Below are 16,563 nucleotides of genomic sequence, written 5' to 3'. Positions count from 1 at the left end.
CAGGATGAGCTGACTTTGATTATTCTCATCCACAGACAAAAATCCTCAGAAATCTGCAGGCAAAACACTAAAAATAATTTGATGCCTCTGACTTACTGCTCTGGAAACACGAATAGAGATGAATGTGGTGGATTGTCACATCACTGGTTTCAAACAGTCCTAAAAAATCAGGGCCAGGTCACCACTGAACACAGGCAAAGCATCTTGATTGGAAAAGCCTCATGGAGCAAGAAGAGAAATCATGGAAAGGCAGCTCATTTGGGCAAGGAAAGAACCTGAGGGAGGTGAAAGGAGGCCCATTCTTGGGGCACAGGGAGAGCACACTGAAAACTGCTGGAATGAGAGGAAAGCCAACAATGGATTCACCTGAAAAGCCAGATTTTTTTTTAAGAATTCCTTTGTGTGACACTCGGCATCTCTGAGAGAAGTTTTCCTGCAGTTTGCTGAGAAGTCAGAGTTTATTAAAGGAGGAAAACCCAGAGGCCTGAGCTGGGAAAGCTCTGGGGCTCCTCACCCACCCCAGGCTGCCCCTTCAGCTGCTCAGGCTCCCAGAGAAACTCATTTTTTGTTTCTATTTCACCTGGAGCTGCAGCCAGCCAGGATCCCACTGGGAAAGGGGCAAACAGAGCCCAAAGAGCTGCTGAACCCATCCCAATATCCAAGCCCTGGATCCATCAATCCTGCCCAGGGAGAGCTGCTCCTGCTGCCTCCCCAGGGCTCTAAAGAGCGAAAAACTCGGTTCTCCTGCAGCAGCTGATAAGGGATGGAAGGATCTCAGAGAAAATGATCTCTGAGCACCCAGTCAGGCTCCAGAGTCACTTTAATCACTGCCACAAGAGGCTTCAAATGCAGGCCAGGTATGGGGAAAAAAAACGTCGGGAAGGGGAGGGGAGGGGAGGGGAGGGGAGGGGAGGGGAGGGGAGGGGAGGGGAGGGAAGGGAAGGGAAGGGAAGGGAAGGGAAGGGAAGGGAAGGGAAGGGAAGGGAAGGGAAGGGAAGGGAAGGGAAGGGAAGGGAAGGGAAGGGAAGGGAAGGGAAGGGAAGGGAAGGGAAGGGAAGGGAAGGGAAGGGAAGGGAAGGGAAGGGAAGGGAAGGGAAGGGAAGGGAAGGGAAGGGAAGGGAAGGGAAGGGAAGGGAAGGGAAGGGAAGGGAAGGGAAGGGAAGGGAAGGGAAGGGAAGGGAAGGGAAGGGAAGGGAAGGGAAGGGAAGGGAAGGGAAGGGAAGGGAAGGGAAGGGAAGGGAAGGGAAGGGAAGGGAAGGGAAGGGAAGGGAAGGGAAGGGAAGGGAAGAGAAGAGAAGAGAAGAGAAGAGAAGAGAAGAGAAGAGAAGAGAAGAGAAGAGAAGAGAAGAGAAGAGAAGAGAAGAGAAGAGAAGAGAAGCAGCACAGAGGTGAAGCCTTCAATGCATCTTCCTCCCTCCTTTCCTTTGTCTCCACATTCAGCTTGTTCAGCCCAACTTGACTTTGATTCCCCCTAATCTGATTTGAGGGCTGCAAGTGGCACAGCTGGGCAGACCTGGCTGGAAGGAGGAGCTGACAAAGGGAGAAAAAGGAGTTCAAAAAGGCTCATTTATCTCCTCGCCTCAGCCTGCTGCAATTGCAGGATGAACCTCTGCTTCTGTTCAAGTTTCCACTCCCAGGACAAAGCAGAGGCCCCAGGAAATTCAAATTTAGGTCTCCTATGTGTCATTTTTTTGTATCCCAGGCTTTGATTTCTATTGTGGCTTAAGAGAAGGGCAAATAAAGGAAGTGCAGATCTCCTGGACTAACCAAAAACAGAGAAAAGGAGCAAAGGATCCACATTCAGTAGGATCAGTCACTGCTCTCTGCCCCCTCCTGCAAGAAACGAAGAAAAAAAAATTTTCTCCCTCATTTCATGTTTGCAATGATGGCTTTATTAAAAAGGGTGATGAGAAAGGAAAATGGAGAGAAAAAAAAAATCTGCTTTTTTTCTTCTCTTTCCCCTCCCTTTTAAGCACAGCCTCGGAACAGACTAAAAGCAAGGAGAAAGCCAGAATCTCATCTCTTTCCATGATGCAGCTCTTCTGCTGCAAATAATTAACACCAGGCAAAGTCAGATCTCAGCAGGCAGCAGTGCACTGGGAACAAATGTGCAGGGAAATGAAGGATTGTCTCTGTAATGAGGGGAAGGAGGACACAAGAACACTTTGCCCCTGTGACAAATTAATCAGCTCCTCTCTCCTCCAGGAGGAGAGTTTTATGATCCCAATCTGGCAAAAGTCCTCAGGATGGGAAAAGTTGTCATGAAATTCAGCAGGGCAAGTTTCTGAGCCAACCTGAGGTTGGGATGGGGCTGTGCTGCTCTGTCCTGGGTTGTGCTGTAGGATGTGCACACAGTATTTATTCCATCCCCATCCCCATGAGCTGTTGGAACCAGGTGGGGCAGTGTTTTCCCAGGCCCCTCCTTTGGGCTCTTCTGCTCATGGCCCATCAATGCCTTGCCCAGGACTCACAGGGAACTCCCTCCAGGAGCTCTCTCTGTTTAATGGGCCATCAAGGAGCCACTGCACGACTCCTCATCCCATTGGGAGATGCTCCCAATGCCCAGGGGGAGGAGCCAAGCATTCCCACCTGGAGAGAATCTGGGATTTGGGACAGGACAAGCAGCCCTGAGCCACTGGATTCCCAGAGGAGCAGAGCTCCCAGACCTTTCTGTGGGATCACTGCTTCAGGAAGAGCCCCTCACCTGGACTGCTCCCACCGCCCTGCTCAGGGTGTGTTCTGACTCTGCCAGTGCTCTTTTGTATTATTGCTTTTATTTCATTTTATTTTACCTTTTTTTTTTTTTTTTTTTCTGATTATTAAATTGTATTTCTGACTTGGAGCCTCTCACTCGTTTTGCTTTCAAACCACAACATGCTCCAACACCACAAACCCTCAGTGACCTGGGACAGAGAGACACTGAGATCCCCCAGGGAGCCTGAGCACAGCACGGGGAGAGTGTTTGGTGGGATGAACCATCCACACTCCAGACTGCTCAGAAAAGAGTGAGGAAAAGAATTAAATCCCATTTTCCTGCCTCTTTCACCCTGCCCCTTGTGCCCTGTGAGGTGCCAGCACAGCTGGAGCTGTGTCCCCTGCCAGGCTCCCACTGGGACAAAGCTGCTGCACCCACCCCAAATGTGTCCCCACAGTCCCTGTGGTGCCTCAGGATTTTAGCTTTTATATATTTCATGTATTTGTAACCCTGCAGTTCTTTAGTGCAGAACTCCAAACCCCACACACACTGTGAGCTGCTGCTTCCCCATTTTGGGCAGACACAACAATTCCTCTCCAGGCCTGGGGATCAAGGACCCCTCACTGCCTCAGGCCCCAGAGATGGGAACAAAAGTGAGTTGGGGGCAGCAAACTTGGGGTCAATGACTTCATTACCTGAAGCTGGAATTGGGAGATGAACCCACAATGTGCAAATAGACCAAACTGATCAAAGTGTGAAAACCTTTTGTGCATTTTGGGTGCAGCCCCCGGGGGGCTTCATCTGCCCTGAATGTACCTGAAGGCCCTTTGTAGCCCTGGTTTTGTGCCTGAGATGTTTTGGTTTTCTGAAATTCTTTTCCCGGGGAATTTTTTGTAAACAAGAGACATATTTTTGTAAACTGTATTTTGTTTTTATTCATTTCCCTAGGAGGGACTTCTTCTTGCTGTCCCTCTGCTCTGACCAATGGGAGTGAAGAGGTTTGTCTTTGTGTCACCAATCAGATTGGTCTGTGTAAAATAATATAAAAGGGAGACACATCCCAAAAATAAAGGAGTCATTTTCAACCTTCTGAAGTTCAGAGTCTGTGTCGTTGTGGTTTAAAACAGCATCAACCCTTCGATAAATACACCTGCTTTTTATTCCCTTAATCTTGTCTGGCCTCTGTTTTTAGGTAGCCCCAAAAAAGCATCACCTGCCCTGGTGATCCCATAAAACTCAGGCACATCCAGGACAGGGCAGTTCTGGGGAAATCACAGCCCAGGCCCTGCCGAGCTGGGCTGTCACAGCCAGAGGAGCAAACCTTGGCAGCAGCCATCACTCCTCACTGCCCGGGCTGGAAACACCTCAGGCTTCACCATAAATATTTGAGGACGTGACGAGCAGCATTTTTCACACTCCAGAGGCAGTGCAGACTCCCCGGATCCCGATGCATCATTCTGGGATCGTGGCCTCTCTGGCCAGAATTCCGCCACCCTCGGTGCTCCCCACACCTGAATCCCTGCCAAAAACCACTTAGCCTTGAAATAAGTTCAATCATCTTCCTCCCCAGCATCCCAGGATAACGTTTATCCTCTTTGCATGGTGTAATCCAAAGCATCAGAAGGCTCCACCGATGTATTGTGTGGCCTCATCCAGCTCATTACCAGGCAGAATTAATGCCTGAGCTGTAGGAAACCCCGTAATCCCAGCAGCCCGTGGAAAAAAAGCTGGGAGCTGGGATGGGGGGAGGCTGAGGGCTGGGAGGGGAACAGCAGCAGGAGGAGAAAAACAGCAGTGAAGTGGCTGCTGAGGGAGGGAACAGCAGGAGGCCGAGGTGGGGATGGGGGTGGAATGGGGATGGGGATGGGGTTGGAATGGGGATGGGGATGGGGTTGGAATGGGGATGGGGTGAGGTTGGGGATGGGGATGGGATGGGGATGGGGTTGGAATGGGGATGGGGATGGGGTTGGAATGGGGATGGGGATGGGGTTGGAATGGGGATGGGGTGAGGTTGGGGATGGGGATGGTGTTGAGATGGGGATGGGGTTGGGGTTGGCAAGGGGTTGGAATGGGGATGGGATTGGGATGAGGATAGGGTTGAGATGGGGATGAGGATGGGGTTGGGGTTAACATGGGATTGGGATGCGGATGAGGTTGAGATGGGGATGGGAACGAGGATAATGATGAGCATGAGGATGTGGATGGGGTTGGAGTTGGCAAGGGGTTGGGATGAGGATGGGGTTGAGATGGGAATGAGATGAGGATGGGATTGGTGTTTGTAGGGGCATCCACGGATGGCAGGGAGAAGGAACTCTGCAGAGCTGAGATATTCTAGAAACACGTGAGTTTATTACAAGGGTTGTGGGTAAAAAGGGCTTTGCCTTCAGCCACAGCCTGGGCTGGAGGGAACCCCAAAGAGAGAGGGAGAGTATGAGGTAAGGGAGGTAAAAAAGCTAAGAGGGGTAACCAGAGTGCAGGGGTCAGAGGAGTAAGAGAGAGAGGTAAGAGTAAGAGCAAGAGAGATGAGAGAGAGGGAGTGGTAAGAGAGCGAGGACCTTGTTCCAATCCATTCTATCTCCTTTTGTGTTGAATATTCTGATTTACAGTGACCAACCGGCACGAGATACAAACCCTACAGACTTTGCCTGCAGCCCATGAGAACTGCTCTATCACCACATCATCCTGTATTCTAAACTCTAAAGAGACTTTTCTTATCCACCTTTTCCCTGATGCCTTGGCAGGGTGGAGAGGGGCTGCACCCTTGGCTCCTTTTGTTTTCTGTCCTTCCACCCATCTCCAGCTCATCCCCATCTTCCTGCCTGCCATGATCACATCTCAGAGCTGAAATTCATTTCTATTTCACTCACAGGTTTTACATCTCCAGTATTTCTTACCAGACAATCATATCCACAAGCCCTTCCTGTCCCATCTTTCCCAACAGGGGTTGACATGGGGATGGGGATGGGGATGAGGATGGGGTTGAGATGAGGATGAGGATGGGGATGAGGATGAGGATGAGGATGAGGATGAGGATGAGGATGAGGATGAGGATGAGGTGCCCAGCCCTTCTGGACACAAGCCATTAAACCAGAATTAAGTCAGAAAAAGATTTCACTGTGAGGCAGCACTTCTCAACTCCACATGGAGATTTTCCCTCCTCCCTGCAAACCACGAGCAGAATTCCATAAAAAATTCATCGGGATCATCCCAGGGCGTTGTGTGGTCAGGAGTGAAGCCGTGACATCCCCAGCAGCAAATGACCCTGTGTTTAAGGGATGCAGGAGGGCAGCAGGGTCAGCACTTCCCACCACGGTTTGCACTCAGAACAATCTCATGGTGCCACCAGAGGAAGCCAATATTTATTTTATTTATTTTTTTTTTAGTGGAAAAGTTGTTTTATTCCCTTTATTTCCACCTAGATCGCAAACAAAGAGTTTACAAAGGATCTAATAAAAAATAACTCCCCGCTGCAGTCAGCACAGAGAGATGTTCCAAGGGAAATACATTATGGATACAAATTCCTAAACATTGTCACCACTGCGGTTATTCCTAAACATTTTCATCACTGCAGTTATTCCACTCCTAGAAAATCCCACCTCAATTTCTGGGAAGAAAGATGCCCCAACTTTTGGGAACAGGGATAACATCACCCAAGGGGCTGGAGGGATAGGCCAGCAAAATTTTAAGCAGGTTTCAAATCTCCTAATTCCACCTAGTTTTGAATTATTTATTTTTATCATTTATATTTTTCCCCTTTCTTGTGTGTGGGGAGTCACCCCAGCACAATTCCCAGCACAGAACACACCCATGTCCTGAATTCCAGAATTCCACAGCTCACAAGGAGAAGGAAATGAGCTCCTGGATGTTATTGGTATCAAAAGGGAGAGGAATTTCTCCTCCTGCTCCTGCTCTCCTGGCCCTGTGCAGTGCTGAGCTCACAAATCAGCTGTGACACTCAGCAAAAGCTCCTGCAGGAGGAAATAATCTGTATTTTTCTGCTCTATTGGGTTCTGCAGGGCTGCTGAGTTTTCTTGGTTCACGGAAGGATCAAGCACCGGGGAAGGGAAATGGAAAGGGGAGGAGTATAAAGTGAGGAGCAGGGAGGAAAATCCCCCACAAGGGACACAAAACCAGAGTAAATGGGATGCTGAGTCCTGCTGGAGAGCCCCAGATATTCCATTAAAAAACCAACCAAACTCCCTGGATTTCAGGAGCTGCTTCAATCACACCTCTGACCACTGCACCACTGCAGGAAACCTCTCAACCACCCTGGAAAACAACACAGAATATTTCCTGTATTTCCATGATACAACTTCTGTATTTTCTGGTGATATCCAGCCTGGCTATGAGGAGCTGATCCCAATTTCCCCAACCAGAGCCCCACCTTTGGCACTGGGGTGAGCAGGTCCAGCCCAGCATCCACAGGAGAGCCCTGTGACATCCCTGTGGCAGCACCAGGAATCACTGAGCTGAATCACTGAGCCTTTTGGCCTCCCAGCTGGGGCTCATTTCTGTATTCCATCTTTTCCAAACTTCCACACCTCCCGTCACTCCCCTCCCTTTGCTGCTGTTACAGACTCATGGGATCCTTAAGGTTGGAAAAGGCCTCTCTGAAATCAGCAAGTCCAACCATCAGCTGTGGCCTCAAGTGCCACTTCCATGTGTTTGTTTTTTTTGAACACTCCCAGGGATGCTGCACCCTGGGCAGCCCATTCCAGTGCTCCCCAAGCCTTTCCATGAAAAAATTCTTCTTATATCCAACCTGAACCTCCCCTGGCACAACTTTGAGGCCATTTCCTCTCATCCTGTGATTCCAGAAGAATCAGCAGAGAGGGAAAGTTGTTTGTTCTTTATTTCAGCACAGGTTTCGTCTCTTGTTGCACATTTTGGGCATCTGTAGTAACATCCATGGACAGCAGGGAGAAGGAACTCTGCAGAGCTGAGATGTTCTAGAAACACGTGGGTTTATTGCAAGGGCTGTGGGTAAAAAGGGATTTGCCTTCAGCCACCAGCCTGGGCTGGAGGGAACCCCAAAGAGAGAGGGAGAGATGGGGTAGATCTAAGGGGTAGAAATGGGGTAAGAGTGGGGGGAAGAGAGTAAGCAAGAGAGTAGGGGAAAAGAGGGGAGAGGCAAGAGAGGACAAGAGGGCAGAGGGGCAGAACAAGAGAAGAGCAAGAGAGAGAGGGGAAGAGAAGAGAAGAGAAGAGAAGAGAAGAGAAGAGAAGAGAAGAGAAGAGAAGAGAAGAGAAGAGAGCGATCACCTTGTTCCAATCCATTCTATCTCTTTTTGTGTTGAATATTCTAATTTACAGTTACCAACCTGTGCAAGATACAAAACCTACAAACTTTGCACGCAGCCTATGAGAACTAATACATAACCATGTCATTTTATATTCTAAACTCTAAAGACTACTTTTGTTATCTGTTTTCTCCCTGATGCCTTTGGCAGAGTGGAAAGGCAACATTCCTGAGTCCTTTTGTTTTCCTGTCCTTCAACCCATCTCCAGCTCATCACCATTTTCCTGCCTGCCATGATCACATCTCAGAGCTGCCCTTCATTTCTATTTCACTCACAGCTTTTACATCTCCAGTATTTCTTACCAGGCAATCATATCCATAAGTCCTTCCTGTCCCATCTTTCCCAACAGGGTCAGTTTTCCAGGATTTGCTCAAACAGGTAAATCCAGGAGCCAAACCTGCTCACTGCCACAGCTTCTCTGGGTTTCCCCACCCTCATTGAGAAGGATTTTTTTATTCATTTTATACCTTTTTCCTTCTCTGCTCAGCAGCTCCAAGCCCACCAGGAGCCCCGTGCTCCACATCTGTGCTGTGATGTTTATTCCCTCAGCCTTTCCCCGGGAATTATTCCAGGCAAGGACGTCAAACCACTCCGTGAGGCAGAAATTAGAAGCTCCCCTCTGTGAGGAAGATTTTCTCATCCTCACCACTGACAAAGGGAACCCTGCACAGAGCTGTGTTTTCAAGAGGAGATGCACATTCATATAATATTCATATTTTGCCCCAGGCAACAAGAGGCTTCCAGGAGAGTCAGACACGGGTCTCCAACTCCTGCTCACCAAACAAACCCCTTTGATTCCAACACAAAGGAACAGGAGCCTGCAGGATTTTGGGGTTGGTTTAAATCCCGCTGTGGGAATGAGGGAGATGAGGCACCTAATGAACCACGCTCAGCCCTGCTGGGCTCATCCCTGAAAATCAGCCATCAGGCAAAGCCTCTGACACACCAGGATGGCCTAGAAATGGATTTGATCAGTTATTGATCAGTTATAAATGGATTTGACCAGTTGTAAATGGAGTTGATCAGTTATAAATGGATTTGTTCAGTTATTAATGGCTTTGATCAGTTGATCAGTTATTAATGGCTTTGACCAGTTATTGATCCGTTATAAATGGATTTGACCAGTTATAAATGGATTTGATCAGTTATTGATCAGCTATAAATAGATTTGATCAGTTATAAATTGATTTGACCAGTTATAAATGGATTTGTTCAGTTATTGATCAGTTGTAAATGGCTTTGGTCAGTTATTAATGCCTTTGGTCAGTTTGACGAGTTATAAATGGCTTTGATCAGTTGTTGATGAGTCATAAATGAATTTATTCAGTTATTGATCAGTTATTAATGGCTTTGGTCAGTTGTTGATCAGTTATAAATGTCTTTGGTCAGTTCTGATAAGTTATAAATGGATTTGTTCAGTTATTGATCAGTTATAAATGGCTTTGGTCAGTTATTAATGCTTTTGGTCAGTTGATCAGTTATTAATGGCTTTGGTCAGTTGTTGATCAGTTATAAATGGATTTGATCAGTTATTGATCAGTTATGAATGGAGTTGATCAGTTATAAATGGCTTTGGCCAGTTATTGATCAGTTATAAATGGCTTTGGTCAGTTATTAAAGGCTTTGGTCAGTTGATCAGTTATAAATGGATTTGATCAGTTATAAATTGATTTGACCAGTTATAAATGGATTTGTTCAGTTATTGATCAGTTGTAAATGGCTTTGGTCAGTTATTAATGCCTTTGGTCAGTTTGACGAGTTATAAATGGCTTTGATCAGTTGTTGATGAGTCATAAATGAATTTATTCAGTTATTGATCAGTTATTAATGGCTTTGGTCAGTTGTTGATGAGTTCTAAATGGATTTTATCAGTTATTGATCAGTTATGAATAGAGTTGATCAGTTATTAATGGCTTTGGCCAGTTATTGATCAGTTATAAATGGCTTTGGTCAGTTATTAAAGGCTTTGGTCAGTTGATCAGTTATAAATGGATTTGGTCAGTTATTGACCAGTTATAAATGGCTTTGATCAGTTGTTGATCAGTTATAAATGGATTTGGTCAGTTCTGATAAGTTATAAATGGCTTTGGCCAGTTATTGATCAGTTATAAATGGCTTTGGTCAGTTATTAAAGACTTTGGTCAGTTGATCAGTTATAAATGGCTTTGCTCAGTTGCTATCAGTTATTAATGGCTTTGGTCAGTTGTTGATCAGTTATTAATGGATTTGATCAGTTATTGATCAGTTGTAAATGTCTTTGGTCAGTTGATCAGTTATTGATGGCTTTAGTCAGTTATTGATCAGTTGTAAATGTCTTTGCTCAGTTGCTGACCATGATGACCATTATCCCTGCACTGAAGGTGTGACACAGCCTCACCCACAGCACTCTCCCCTCCACTGCACTCTGCCCACAGCCTGTGCTTTGACAAGTAAAAATAACAACAAAATAATACAAATCAGCATTAACATCTTTGGAAAACACTTTCCTTTCTCCAGTAAGAAGAGGAAAGGTGCAGCACTGAAGGGCTTTTACCACACAGCAGCAACAACTCATTTTTTCTTCCCCTGCTGCCAAGAGGCAGGAAAAAAAAAAAATCCAGATTTTAATACATCCCTATGATCTCAATTGCCTGCATGATCTAAGGAGAAACTCAGTGCAGAGTGAGGTGCCAAAGCCTGAGAGCTTTATAGTCCTGGAGTGTGTTAATTCCAGATCACATCACCCCAGAGGCTGGGGATGTTCCAGCCTCAGACTGGGCACTTTGGTCCAAACCCAAAACTCAGCTGCAACAAATCCCAAACCCCGATCTGACCCCTGGGGTTTGAACAGCAAGGGACCAGCGTGTCCCCAAAATCCAGATATTGGCTCGAGCAGGCAGAGATCAAACAAACAAAACAAGCCAACCAAAAAATCAAATGCAAGAAAACAAAACAAAAAAAAAAAAAAACCAAAAAAAAAAAAAAAATTATCCCAAGCCTGAGATATTTTAATTTTAATTAATCTTTTAATTTAGCCTTGAGTTTGCTGCACAGTTGTACCAAATGCATCATCAACATTTCCATGTCCCCACTCCAGCATTTTATTGGCACCAGCAGGATCCTGGTGGTTTTTCAAGGCAACACAGAAGCGTTGGCTGCACTGACCCAAATCAGTTTAATTCCACAGAGTTCACTTCACTCTTGGGTCTGGATTCAGAATCAGTTCAGGGGTACAGAAATATCCCCCTGAAGGAGAGGAGGGGCAGGATATGAGGGAAGGGGACACAGTGTGATCTCAGTAATATCCCTCCCACTGCTAAAATCAACACATCTTCCCTTTTAATATAATATAAAAATAAAATAAAATAAAATAAAATAAAATAAAATAAAATAAAATAAAATAAAATAAAATAAAATCCATGAGGGCCTTACCCTGACAGGACGCCCAGCACCAAGTTGAGCATGAAGAAAGAGCCAATGATGATGAGAGGGATGAAGTAAAGCCAATTCCAGGTGTTTCCTGCAGCGTCGTTGGTCTGGAAGCAAAAAGGAAAAGGGAAAGATGAATGTTATTTCAGCTCAGAAAGAAAACACCACACAGAGGAGATTCCCCTTGGAATTCCACAGGAGTGTCCAGCACTGATGTCCTGCTCAGTTCTGCTCCGTTCACCAGCTGAAATCCCACCCAAAGAACTGACTGTCCCAGGATTTCCCCTCAGCCCCAGTGGGGACACCCCTCTGCTGTCCCTGTCAGTGACCTGGTGGGGGGATGGAGTCACAGTGACCCCAGGCTGGGTGGGCTGGGCTGGGCTGGGGGGCAGCAGAGCCTGCACAGGGCTCAGCCCAGGGGTCACACCAAAGGGATGAGGGTCAGCAAGGTGCCCTGTCCTTGGTCACAGCTCCAGGCTGGGCAGAGGGGCTGGGAAGGGCCCTGGGGGTGCTGTGACAGTGGCTGGACACCCCCAGGTGTGCCCAGGTAGGGAAGAGCCCCCTGGGCTGTGCCGTGGTGTGTCCAGCAGGACCAGAGCAGTGACCACCCGTGTGCTGGGGCACCTCAAATCCAGTTCTGAGCTCCTCAAGAAGGACATGGAGGGGCTGGAGCGTGTCCAGGGCAGGGAATGGAGCCAAGGAAGGGTCTGGAGCCCCAGGAGAGGCTGAGGGAGCTGGGAAGGGTCTGGAGCCCCAGGAGAGGCTGAGGGAGCTGGGGAAGGGTCTGGAGCCCCAGGAGAGGCTGAGGGAGCTGGGGAAGGGTCTGGAGCCCCAGGAGGGGCTGAGGGAGCTGGGGAAGGGTCTGGAGCCCCAGGAGAGGCTGAGGGAGCTGGAAAGGGGCTGAGCCTGGAGAAAAGGAGGCTCAGGGGGGACCTTGTGGCTCTGCACAAGTCCCTGCCAGGAGGGGACAGCCGGGGGAGATTTGGGATCTGCTCCCAGGGAACAGGGACAGGAGGAGAGGGAACGGCCTCAGGCTGGGCCAGGGGAGGGTTGGGTTGGATTTTGGGGAAAATTCCTTCATGGAAATGCTGCCCAGCCCTGGCACAGCTGCCCAGGGCAGTGGTGGAGTCACATCCCTGAAGGGATTTAAAAGCCATGTAGGGGACATGGGTCACTGACCTTAAAGGCTTTTTCCAACCTAAACAATTCCACAGCTCCAGGCTGACCCTGCTGCAGGACCAGAACACATTTTTAGGTGGCCTAACCCAGTGCAGGCTCTGTAGAGCTCCTCCTGTCACCCCTGACTTTCTTGCTTTCGAGTGTTCGAGTCTTTGCAGCACCATTCTCACACTGCTTCACATAAACAATATTGTATTCTTAGAAATTATCTGTATATTTTGCATAATTGTTCTCTGAAAGAGAACTCGATTGAAAGTAAGAGTGACCAATGGAGTCAGGAGGTTGTGACCTCCTTGGGCCAATCTGGGTCCTCTGTACAAAATGTATATAAGTAGAATTAGAGTCAAATAATAAAGAGTTTTCCATGTCTGACCCGGCTGCTGAGCAGGCAGCAGGGAGGGGAAGGGGAGGGAAGGGAGGTGGGTTTTGTGACAAAGTTTCTGCATTCATCAGCCACGAGGGAGCTCTTTGGGGAAGTGCTGAAAAGGAAAATGCCACATTGGCCATTGAGAGAATCCCAGCGCTGAGGGAAAATGCAAATTCCTCTCTTGTGCGGGAAGAATGCGGCAATCTGGGGATCTGATGGAGGGTGGAAGGGGAGGAAGAAGGGGAGGAAAAAAGGAAAGTAAAGACCTAAACACATTCTCCTCATCCTTATCCCTCCTCCTGCAGAGGGTAAAGAAAACCAGGAGCCCTGAGCTCACCTCCCTGCCCAAAGGCAGAGCCCACAGAGAAGTGCTCCCAAACACCACCTGGCAAAAACTGCATTAATTCTGATATTGCTGCTTTAACTTATTATCTGTGATGTTTTCTGGTCACTGCTCCAAATTATAATCCAAAAAGTCATTTTCCTTGCAGGATTCACAGAAGGAAATGCTTTAAATGTGTTTTTACCTCAGTCATGCCTGTACTTGGTGCCACCTCAAAATCTGTGTGTGAGAAATCACCCAATGGACAGGCAAAACCTCCATCACAGCATTTCTGACAGGGGAAAACACTTACAGCACTGATACAAATAAATCCTTGCATTCTCCTTGTCCTTCTCCCTCCTCCTGCAGAGGGTAAATTAAAACAGGAGCCCTGAGCTCACCCTGCCCAAAGGCAGAGCCTACAGAAAACTATTCCCAAACAGCAACTGGAAAAACTGTGTTAATTCTAATTCTAATTCTAATTTTGATATTGCTGGTTTAACTTATTATCTGTGATGCTTTCTGCTCCCTGCTCCAAATTATATTCCCAAGAGTCATTTTGTTTACCGGATTCACAGAAGGAAATGCTTTAAATGTGGTTTTACCTCAGCCGTGCCTGTACTTGGTGCCACCTCAAAATCTCTGTGTGAGAAGTCACCCAATGGACAGGCAAAACCTACATCACAGCATTTCTGACAGGGGATAACATTTACAGCACTGACACAAATAAATCCTTGCATTCTCCTTGTCCTTCTCCCTCCTCCTGCAGAGGGTAAATTAAAACAGGAGCCCTGAGCTCACCCTGCCCAAAGGCAGAGCCTACAGAGAAATGCTCCCAAACACCAAATGGCAAAAACTGTGTTAATTCTAATTCTAATTCTCATTCTAATTCTAATTCTAATTCTGATATTGGTGCCTTTAATTTATTATCTGTGATGCTTTTTGGCCACTGATCCCGATCATGTTCCCATGAATAATTTTGCTTGCAGGATTCACAGAAGGAAATGCTTTAAATGTGGTTTTACCTCAGCCATGCCTGTACTTTGTGTGAGAAGTCACCCAATGGACAGGCAAAATCTACATCACTGCATTTCTGACAGGGGATAACACTTACAGCACTGATACAAATAAATCCTTGCATTTTCCCTCCTCCTGCAGAGGGTAAATTAAAACAGGAACCCTGAGCTCACCTTGCCCAAAGGCAGAGCCTACAGAGAAGTGCTCCCAAACACCAAATGGCAAAAACTGTGTTAATTCTAATTCTAATTCTGATATTGGTGCCTTTAACTTGTTATCTGTGATGTTTCTTGGCCACTGCTCCCAACCCTATTTCCAAGAATACTTTTGCTTGCCCCCAACTCACTTTTGTTCCCATCTCTGGGGCCTGAGGCAGTGAGGGGTCCTTGATCCCCAGGCCTGGAGAGGAATTGTTGTGTCTGCCCAAAATGGGGAAGCAGCAGCTCACAGTGTGTGTGGGGTTTGGAGTTCTGCACTGAAGAACTGCAGGGTTACAAATACATGAAATATATAAAATCTAAAATCTTTAGGGATCACTACATTGGCTTTGAGCACCCAGGGGCTCTGTCCTCCCTCCGTGCTGGTGTCCCCAGGCAGTGACAGCAGGGCCACCTCTGGAGCTGCAGGGATCTGTGGGGGGGTTTTATCAGCTAGAACAGGCTCAGAACCCAATCCTGCAGGGGGATTGATGCCCTGAGCTGCAGGATGGGGCATTCCCCAGCACAGCACAGCACAGCAGCCCCTCTGTGGCCTGTCCAGGAGCAGAGCCAAGCCAGGGTTAATCCTCACCCCGTGTCTCAGGCACTCAGAGCTGCTCAGGCAATGCTCCCCCATGTTAACAAGGCGACAGCTGTGTCTGCTCATTAATTCATCCCAAGATATGGTTTGAAACCATCGACTTGAAAGCAGCCAACTGCTGCTTGCACCGTGCTGCAGAGCCCAGAAACGCCTTTGTACCACCTCTCATCTCCTCTCCTGCAGCCCTGGACATCTCCCACCTTCCCAGGGCACGCAGGGCTGCTCCAAGGGGAGGTTCCTCATCCCTGGCAGTGTCCAAGGCCAGCCTGGAGCACCCTGGGCTGGTGGGAGGTGTCCCTGTCCACAGTGGAGGGGGAATGAGATGATCTTTAAGGTCCCTTCCAGCTCAAACCAATCTGGGATTCTCATGGTGGAGTTTCTTTTTGCTCCAGCCCCATCCCATGGCCAGGAAATGTTCAAGGCAGCCTGGCCTGGTGCAGAATCCTCCTCCCAGCCCATCCCCATCCCTCCACTGCCTCCCCCAGCCTGCTCTGGGCTCCTTCTCCCCATCCCCAGGGAGCCTCAGGGCTCACCAGACTCTGGACCCAATATTTTATGAAGCTGAGCTCTTCCCAAGGGAAACTTTTCAACAGTTTTTCTTTTCCCAACACAACCTCGTGTAACCAATATTCCTTTCCCATCACAGCAGGAGTTGTTTGCTATTTCTGTTCCTGAGCCAATGGAGAGGTGTCAGCCCTATGGACCAATAACGTGCCTTTAGCACAGCGTGTTATAAAAGGGCTGAATGGATTGTAAATAAACCTTCTGATTTCTGCTGCTCCTGACTGGAGTCAAACATCTTTATTTTGTGTCCCATTGAGACAGAGAGGGGCACTGGGGAGTGGGAACAGAGAAAAGGCGGCGAGGGGGGTTTGAGCAGACAGAGCCCACAGAGAGGAGGGAGAGGTGTAGGCTCAGTATTTTCTGAGCTTGAGCATTGCTGAGCTCTTCTCAAGAGAAACTTTTCAACAGTTTTTCCCAACACAACCTCATGTAACCAATATTCCTTTCCCATCACAACAGGAGTTGTTTGCTATTTCTGTCCCTGAGCCAATGGAGAGGTGTCAGCCCTATGGACCAATAACGTGCCTTTAGCACAGCGTGTTATAAAAGGGCTGAATGGATTGTAAATAAACCTTCTGATTTCTGCTGCCCCCTGACTGGAGTCAAACATCTTTATTTCATGTCCTGTTCCAACACCAGACCATCCCCAGATCCCACTGCTGACTCCACCAAAGGGGCAGGAGCTGCTCTGGGAGGGGAAGGAACTTCACATAAAACAACCTTTCATGTGAAATGCAAACAAAATTCAGGGGCTGCCACGTAAATATTTCCTGAGTGGGGGTCAATCAGGGGATTTAATTGGATCATTTGCTTTTCCCGTGTTTTTAATCAAAATAAAAAAATTCCAGCACACCTAAATTGACTCATTGAATCTAATCAATGGCACAGCCTGACTTATTCAGGGCAATTAAAG

At 47.6% G+C, this 16,563-nt stretch overlaps 1 protein-coding gene across 1 annotated transcript in view; it reads right to left on the bottom strand.

Annotated features, from left to right (window-relative positions):
* The window catches only part of CACNA1B (calcium voltage-gated channel subunit alpha1 B), a 283,808-nt gene that overhangs the window by 135,176 nt on the left and 132,069 nt on the right, over positions 1 to 16,563 (bottom strand). The window contains exon 7 of the mRNA XM_083875784.1: positions 11,407 to 11,510. Within this exon, the coding sequence (XP_083731910.1) occupies positions 11,407 to 11,510 (104 nt within the window). The remainder of the gene's footprint in view (positions 1 to 11,406; positions 11,511 to 16,563) is intronic.

The sequence above is a fragment of the Zosterops lateralis genome (assembly GCF_965231275.1).
Source record: "Zosterops lateralis genome assembly, chromosome: 20".
In the NCBI taxonomy this organism is placed as follows: Eukaryota; Metazoa; Chordata; class Aves; order Passeriformes; family Zosteropidae; genus Zosterops; species Zosterops lateralis.
Note: the sequence above shows the minus strand (reverse complement) of the source record. Positions and strands in the feature narration are given on the sequence as shown.